Source organism: Cyclopterus lumpus, chromosome 23, assembly GCF_009769545.1.
Source record: "Cyclopterus lumpus isolate fCycLum1 chromosome 23, fCycLum1.pri, whole genome shotgun sequence".
Taxonomy (NCBI): Eukaryota; Metazoa; Chordata; class Actinopteri; order Perciformes; family Cyclopteridae; genus Cyclopterus; species Cyclopterus lumpus.
Genome location: NC_046988.1, coordinates 6,688,865 through 6,697,415, shown reverse-complemented (window position 1 = coordinate 6,697,415; position 8,551 = coordinate 6,688,865). Strand labels below are relative to the sequence as shown.

Here is an 8,551-nt window from a genome sequence, read left to right as displayed (position 1 = left end):
ATGATATATTATAGGAATAGCTCCCTCTCCCTCACTCACTCTGTATTTGACTCCTACACATTGGTATCAACAGGAAAGAGGCAGCCAATGAAACTAATTGGGTGGTGTGTAGTTTATGAAAAGAACAGCCTGTACTGTCCCGAGGTCCCTCCACTGCTCTCTGACTGGCTGGCTCCTAAGTGGTCTGCTTTCTTCTATCTGCTGTGATTGGATCCAGGGAAAGCCAATAACTAAACCCCCCCCCATTTTTCCTCAGGACATACTCTTGTTGTTTTCAACTTTGGAGGCAGAGCTAGCTGAGACGATCCAGCACAGTCACAGCCTGCACTCTGGTGCTGTGTTTGCACTCAAGATGTACACACATTACATCATTTTATTATTAGAAATATTACTAAGTACCAAATATTAGTAGGAAATGGAGTTCTTATTCACAAAGTATGGGACTGGTGTATAAGTGCTTTTGGTAGTTAGGTTTTCAGCAATAAATTCTGGATTGTAATTTTTTCATGTTAAAATGTACATAGTATATGGTCACTTAAACCTCATTGTTAACATGACAGACATTATGTTTTTTTTTAATTGAATTAAGTGTGTGCGATTAGACTGTGGATAAGTTATGGAATAGTTACCGGTCTTATCGGTTCTGTGTCATTCCTCAGACTGAAGAACTCATTAAACCACTTTAATAACATGGTGTATCTCCATCAGGTCTATGTGTAAGCAATAATAATCACTCTGTGATCATAGAGATTATTGTTGCCGTCTGCCAGTTTACATGGGCGGATCACTTTAAACCTAAAGTGTGTTTGGTAAGGGTGGAGTGGTTGTGTGCTTTTACTATGAAAAATAGTGAGCACATGAATTTATTACATCAGCGTTGCTTTTTTAATCAATCAACTTGCCCATTGAAGAGAAAAAGTACAAAAACACAGGATATAAAATCGATTATTAGGCTCAGTTTTGCAACAGTTTATTTCTCTTAAAAACAATAATGAAAATATATATTTACAAAAACGTTGCTTTGGGAAGCTATACATACACCCGCAACAAAAAGCTCAACATAAATAAGTTAGTATAATTTTTTCAGTGTTTTGGAAAAAAAGGGGGGAAAAGGCACAAGGTACACTTCAAAGTTTTACACCAAATGAGGCAGTGTCACTTTCTTTTTCTGCCCTCAAAAAGGAGAAATTAAAAATAGTGCAATTACATGTTCCACATGAATTCCACACCACAAATCTTTGATTCACATATTTGCATAATAATAGCCCTGTAATTTTCACATTTTTTTTAATCTATGTTAACCTGGGCTACACCATTTATTAAATGGGGCAGATTATGTGACCCAAAAGACACACAAATAGGAATTTACCTAATTCAAAAATAAAAGCTAATTCTTAGGATTATTAGCAAATACTGTTAAAATTTGGTTGGATATTGCTCAGCAGTTTTTCCACCCACCTCCTTCCCCTAACCCTCGAACTAAAGGCAACAACTTTGGTTAGAAAAACAAAACAAGCTTCTTTTTTTTTCACAAAAAAATTATAAAATTGTCAAATAGAAATTGGGAGGGGGGATGTGCATGTAAACTTTATCTGTCATGGCTGTTCCCAGTTAGATGGAGCCTCAACTTACAGTGTGGCCATCTGAGCCTTCAAAAACCAGATATATAACACTGGGACAATTAAAGCCATAGTAAAAGACATTTTGTTTTCCACACAACCCTGACTCTGAAATCTGCATTTTTAACTTACATCAATTACCTGAATGAATGACACAATATGACCACTTTAACAAAATAATATTTCTCTGTTGGAAATTGCACTGCAAGTTCCCGAGTCAAATTCACACACTCATCAAATACATTTAACAAAAGTATGAAAAGCATAATATGCTTTTGTTTATGTGCTACATCTGAAACATAGGTAGTAGATACAAAAAAAAGGAGCAAAAACCCATTTGCACACTGCTACATTGTCTGCTGCTTCTGAGGCAATTTAATTAAAATGAGTGCCAAAACTTGATAGTGTACATATTCAGTGCTTTTGCAGCCTCTCCTCCTCCCTTCTATAGGAAAAGACTGCTTTTATATGTTCCTCTCCATCTGTCAGATACAGTATTCCACCAGCAACAGGCCTCCCCGCTCTGTGGGATATGAAGAGGAAACAGGCTGTTGAATGGTGCAATTGAAAAAGCAGTTCCTCATGCTTGATATGCAGACACGCGCACACACACACACACACACACACACACACACACACACAGAGGGTGAACAGTCATAACACGAAGGGCTGTGAAAGATGAAAAATAAAGCAACAACAACAAAAAGACAAAATACAAGCTTGAAGGGCTGATGACGTGTACATGCTGTGCACAGGACATCAGTGTGTTATTGCAACTCTATTTTGGGTCCAAAACAACACATTGGAAAACGTAATCATTATCCATTCAAATGACTTCATGACAGCTGGTGGAGTAGTGAGATAGTAGTGATTTCTAACCTAGCACTGTTTTTCACTGGACCTCCGCGCCCTTCTCAAGGCCTGCTGGGACTCTCCTCCGCGGCTTGTACCGCCTGACTTCCTGCACCGTGGTCTTCATCATCATCATCTTCGTTGGCATGCGACCTTTTACTCTGAGACTCGCTGGAGCAGGATCCTAGCAGACATTAACACACAAATAGATCAATACAAATAATAAGCAAGGCTGTGTATGTGTAGAGCTGCACGTGCCCTTTAAAAGGCACCCGATATCCTCGGCAGACTGGAGAAAGTATACCACCGTGAACAGCCCGAGTTAAATAATAATAATAATAATAATAATAATAATAAAGGGAAAACTACAATGTAATTACTAAGCGCGACTGACATTGCCACCCTCAGTAATAACGACATTAAATAACGACCCGACCCCCCCCCCCCCCAAAACACACACACCGTGCTCCTGCACTTATATTTGGGGGTTCAACCGGTCGTCGCCACGGTTCGACCCCGGACACGACCGGTGCGTCGCGCCACAGCGAAGCAGAAATTGCGTCGCAGCCTCAGTGAGTCGAGGCAAATAAAATTGAAATGAAATTACCTGAAGCTCCCGAGCCCCTTTTCCTCGAACCGCCGCGGTTTGGTTGAGCCGCCTGCCGTTCACTCCTCTCCCCGGCATCCCGCCGGTCGTTACCGTCATCTCGCCGGGGCCGCAGTCTCCCGTGAGGCGGTCTGACGTAAAACTCCGGTGCGTCGCGGTCCTCTTGCAGTCGTAATTGCGCGGAGGAGAGCGGTCTGTCGGCGACGGGGTCGAAGTTATACGTCTCCGTAAAACCCTGCACATCCTCCCGTATCGAAGCCTCCGCATAACTCCGTACCTCCTCCGGGTCCGGTCGGCCGAAAAGGTTTCTGCGGACCGACGGTCTCGCGGTGTCCGGCTGCCGCGCTTCCACCTCTCCACCGTCGGGCTCGCGTTGGAAAGGCGAACTTCTGACATTTTGTTGCATATATGACAAGGGGGGGTGGGGGGGGTGGGATACACAGACACAGCAACCCCCTTTCAAACTACTATTTCCACGTAGTATTCCTTTAAAATGCAAAGTCACGGGGATGATGCGTGCATACTCCGCGCGTATCATCCAAAACACGTCCGCGCAAAACAGAAAACGGAATAAAGTGTCTCCAAGGGCGCAGGGGCGTTTGAGAGAGCCACTCCTGTCAAGTCCGTAGTAACGCTGATGAAAACAACAAGTCAAGTCATAACAGCCAACATGGCGTTAGAGGGGAGCAATGAGTGAAGACGCAAAGTTAACATCAAGGACTATTTAAACAGAGAAGGCGATTCATTGGTCTGCGCACAAGGACCGCCCATTGAGATCTCTTCAAATCAAACAGGGGCAAGAACACAGAGCTGGATTAGATTACCTCTACACATGAATATGACCCAATTAATCGGTTTGATTAGTTAAATACTTAAAGAACAAAAATATAAGAGGTTTGTGGTTATATAAGTGTTTCTTTCCGTTAGTCCTGGCATAAGGTTAGACATTAACTTCACACCTACAGGTCAAACACATCATTGGATGTCAGTCATTTGTATCTCCGTGTTCATGCACCGTAAATTGTCTTGTCTTTTTTTTTAACTGACAAAAACACAATAATGGAAACAGCTTCATCATGCGAGTCAAAGGATTGTGTGAGTGATGACAGATATCACTGCATGATCCCATTTGGTGTCACATAATAGCAACATGATTGGAGTGTAAATACAATCAGTTACACTTGCAAGACCGTGGAAAGACAATGAGAAACTAAAATGAGGTCTTATGCAAGAAAACTATAACAGAAAAAAAGGCACACATCTGCCTCCTGGCATCCAATGACTAGCAGAAAGCCTCCCGTCATCGTTGGCACGGTGCCTATCGTTGTCAGACTTTGCCAGTGGTGCCACAGAGGTGGTTTGTGTTTATCACTGTTTATAATTGCTTGTGTGCAGTTGGAATTTAAAGGGAAACAAATAGTGCAACAAATACACCACCATTTCCTTCTGGTGGGGTTTGCATCCTAACAATTATTGACTTCAGAGTGTAATTGGTGTTCTTGCCAACACTTCAGTTATCAAATTGATTTGTTGTACATCCCAGAGCTGCATAGGAATCTGAGCTAACAGAGTGAATGCATCTTCACTAGTGAGCCCTCCTCGTGCCCAGTTCACGATGTCCCAACTTAAACTCTACAGCGAATGTCGCTCTGCATTCCTCTTCAGCATTTGCCCGAAAAAGAAAATTGCTGGGCCGGCCTTAAAGGCCATGCTGTTTCAATTAGGCCTCGAAACGTCAAACATCTCGTGATGAAAACAGCGATGCCATCTGTTATATCAATGTTATCACCGGGATCACACTTAATCCATAATGTGTTTATGCTGCTGCAAACTGTGCACGCTGCTCCACAGAGGCATCCCCGAGATCAAACACGGAGTTTGATCCAAATGATTTAAACGGACAGCGAGGAAAAAGGGGGCAATGAGAGAGAGACCACTTTATTTGGGTCAGCTTTGGTTTCGTAAGGTGCGAATTTTTGAAAACCGACCAAATGGGAGTAACTGTTTAACACAGCAAATTATGCAACTGTAGCAGATTCTGTCACTAAAGCGAACATTAGTTACACATTAATTTTGATCCAAGATGTAACAGTCACAAAACACACAGAGAAAGAAAGGTCACTGTGTGTATCTTTTTATTTATATATATATATATATATATATATATATATATATAGTTTAAGATTACAGAGAAAAACAATTTTTTTGACTTTCACAGAAGTTAGCAGTGCACCGTCCTGGCCATGGACACAGAGACAAGAGGGATAACGGGGCGATAATGCATCGTGGAGATGTTTCCATATGTTGCTGAAAAGTAATACAAATGTAGTCTCATAAAAATCAAATGGGTGTTCAAATATTACACAACAGGCATTATTCATGAAGTCAAAAGATAAATTGTAGGTGACTTTTTTTTTTGAACACTTACACAGTGGAGAAATTATTCAGTTTTTAAATCTACCCGGCAACTGGTCTTGGATAATGCAATTACTTCCACATCTCATCTTGAGCTTTAATAGTAGTGTTTAACAGTTTGTAGGGTGCCAGGGACCATTGCTGAATTGGGCTGAGAAAGCATTGGACCAAATTGAACATCATAGACATCCTTGATCAGATATTAGCAATCATTTTAACAGTTTTGGGGGTTTAACAGGACATTTAGGGCTACTGTAGGGACAACTGTGCTTGTATATGAAATCAGTTTTAATTCTTAGCATTTTTCCATTTGCTGCTTCTATAAAACAAATAAATAACACCCTGGAGGCTAAAACAGCAACCTAATTTTACTGGACAAAAGCATTAACTTGTATTGTTCTGATGTGTGCTGGTCATTTTCTTTCCATATGCTGTCTTTGCAGTTTAGTTCAGTATGGGTTTGATGAAGAGTGCCGGTAAAGCGCGTTATGGACCTCTACTTGTCCGATGTCACGAGGCGGCAGACTTGCAGTTCTGCTTCTTCTTGGCTGGCTCTGACTGGATCTGAGGGGGGAACTGCTGCAAGTGCTTGTTCACACACTGCATGCAGAACCTCTTAGTGTAGAAAAGGCTGCAGTCCTGAGAGAAGAGACATCGGAGTCCAGCATCAACGCTCAATTTCCACAGAAGCAATGGATGTTTAGTCACACAAAGTTCACCCAGCACGTATAAATGCCACATGGTTGCAAAATCATCTGAGGAAAACATCTAAACTAAAGATGCGTATTTTATCGCCAACGACTCAAACTAACCCAAAGTTTGGGTTTCGAGGCTGAAATGCACATGCAATTCTAACTGATGGGGACGCGCCTGAGTTTTTACTTTGTAAATACATTCAGTTACACTTTCAAGGCTATTGAAGGACAACGAGACACTTAAATGAGGTATTATGCAGGAAACCAGAACAAGGCACACATCTGCCTCCTGGCATCCAATGACATCAGCTCTCTAGCAGAAAGCCTCCCGTCATTTGTTGGCACGGTCCCTATCGCTGTCAGACTTTGCTGGTGGTGCCACAGAGGTGGTTTGTATGAGTCACAGCTTGTAATTGCTTGTGCGTGGGTGCACGCTTATAATTAAAAAAGGGGGAACAAAGAGTGGTGCAGCTATAAAAGAACAACAAAAATACACCTTGAAATTCACCACCATTTCTCTCTGGTGGGGTTTCCAGGCTAACAATTATTGACTTTAAAAAAAGGGAAACAAAAGGTTTGAAAATGTACCACCATTTCCTTCTGTGGCGTTTGCATCCTAACAATTATTGACTTCAGAGTGTAATTGGTGTTCTTTCCAACACTTCAGTTATCAAATTGCTGGTCTGTACATCACACAGCTGCATAGGAATCTGAGATAACTTAGTGAATGCATCTTCAATAATAAGCTCTACTGTGCAGGAGTTCACGATGGGTTTCAAAGCTGAAATGCACACTGATGAGCACGCTCCTGAGTTTTTACTTTGTGAAAACATTAGTTACAATTTTAGGCTATTTAAGCACAATGAGACACTAAAATAAGTATTGTGCAGAAAAACAACAACAAGGCATTAATCTGCCTCCTGAAATCAGCTCTCTACCACAAAGCCTCCGGACCTCTTACTGCCGGATGTCAGGATGGTGGCAGACTTGCAGTTCTGCTTCTTCTTCGACAGCTCTGACTGGATCTGAGGTGGGAACTGCTGCAAGTGCTTGTTCACACACTGCATGCAGAACCTCTTGGTGTAGAAAATGCTGCAGTCCTGAGGAAGAGACATCAAGAGTCCAGCATCAACACTCAGTTTCCACATAGGCAATGGATGTTTAGTCACATTTTACTGCACAATAGAAAGACTATCCATTTGAGATTTCAAGGACATCGGTCATGTTCACCCAGCACATGCATGTCACATGATTGTAAAGTCATTTGAAGAAAACATATAGACAGTGACCTACAAGTGGCAACAGTCACAGGAGCTCAGTTTGGGTTTCAAGCCGAAATTGCACATGAAACTCTAAATGATGAGCACGCTCCTGAGTTTCACTTTGTCTCTGTGGATGAGGACAGCATTTTAATAAACTGAATTACACGATCACATACTTAATCTGTGTGCAAAAAAACAGACCGAAGCAATTCAATTTGAAAACAACTTACCGATCCAACACAAACACACCTGTTGCACAGGCTGCAGGTGGAGCCCAACACAAGAAACTTCTCCCTGTCCGGACTGAAGGGGTCCTGGGTCACGAAACAGTCCTCGAGCAACCTGTTTTTGGACGAGGCAGACAGACATTGAAATGGACGTACAACTCAGGCTCACAAAGAAACAAACACAGACTTGCGTTTCAAGACATAACTTGCTAAAAATGTAACGGGGGGGAAATAGCTGTAGGTTAGTGTGTGTGTTACGCCGTAGTAAACTTCACAGGCAGTGCAACGTATCAACGAGCTAACAGCGTTAGGTTTAACAGAGCTAACGTTAGCTCTCCAGAGCACGACGAGGAGCGCGTGGCTAAATGTCCACTCACACAATGGCTCTGGTGTTTGGTGGTTTCTGGCCGTAGTAAGTAAAAGGGCTGCTTAAATCACACGATTGGCATGTAAATGTTTTTTGACGGGGCTCGCTTGTAGTTTGCTCCATCTTTCAAAGTCGAGGGGCTGAAAAAAGGCCACTTCCTGGTTTTGGTGTCGCGTGCGGCCATGTTGTTTCATAACGCTTTATCGCCACCTAATGGACCGTGAATGCAACATACTAAGACCGTGTACAGGTGAATACGGCATATACATACAATTTCACAGTTTATCAAAGTATTGGGATGCGCCAAACGAACGTGGGTTGATATTCTTATTGAAAATATGAAAGTGTAGTGAACCAGCCGAAAACGCACAGGTGTAACTAATCACATTACTGGCTTACTAGGACACTTAAATGGATCAAAGCTGTCATTGGCATTATTAGTTCCACCTGTGCTTTTCCTGCTATGACGTCTCAGAATATGTTCAGCTAGTGTATTTGAACAGATAT

General features: G+C 42.1%; 2 protein-coding genes across 2 annotated transcripts; both read right to left on the bottom strand.

Annotated features, from left to right (window-relative positions):
- Window positions 1-936: 936 nt before the first annotated feature.
- Window positions 937-3,768, bottom strand: LOC117726437 (cyclin-dependent kinase inhibitor 1B-like). Its single transcript, XM_034526726.1, is given in 5 exon segments — window positions 937-2,142; window positions 2,499-2,655; window positions 3,079-3,429; window positions 3,432-3,520; window positions 3,522-3,768. Coding segments are annotated over 4 exon segments (657 nt in total). The 5' UTR covers window positions 3,617-3,768; the 3' UTR covers window positions 937-2,142; window positions 2,499-2,533.
- Window positions 3,769-5,268: 1,500 nt separating this feature from the next.
- Window positions 5,269-8,225, bottom strand: cdpf1 (cysteine rich DPF motif domain containing 1). The gene is made up of 4 exons (XM_034526862.1): window positions 8,055-8,225; window positions 7,681-7,792; window positions 7,143-7,288; window positions 5,269-6,132 (listed from the first exon to the last, which is right to left on the bottom strand). The coding sequence occupies exons 1-4, from the start codon at window positions 8,165-8,167 to the stop codon at window positions 6,087-6,089; spliced, it is 417 nt and encodes a 138-aa protein (XP_034382753.1). The 5' UTR covers window positions 8,168-8,225; the 3' UTR covers window positions 5,269-6,086.
- Between the last annotated feature and the right edge of the window lie 326 nt (window positions 8,226-8,551).

Coding starts and splice junctions, on each gene's coding strand:
- cdpf1 (XM_034526862.1), bottom strand. CDS start 8,167: ATGGAGCAAACTACAAGCGAGCCCCGTCAAAAAACATTTACATGCCAA. Junction 7,793..8,054: donor CCAAACACCAGAGCCATTGT/GTGAGTGGACAT, acceptor GTCCAAAAACAG/GTTGCTCGAGGACTGTTTCG. Junction 7,289..7,680: donor GGTGTGTTTGTGTTGGATCG/GTAAGTTGTTTT, acceptor TCTCTTCCTCAG/GACTGCAGCATTTTCTACAC.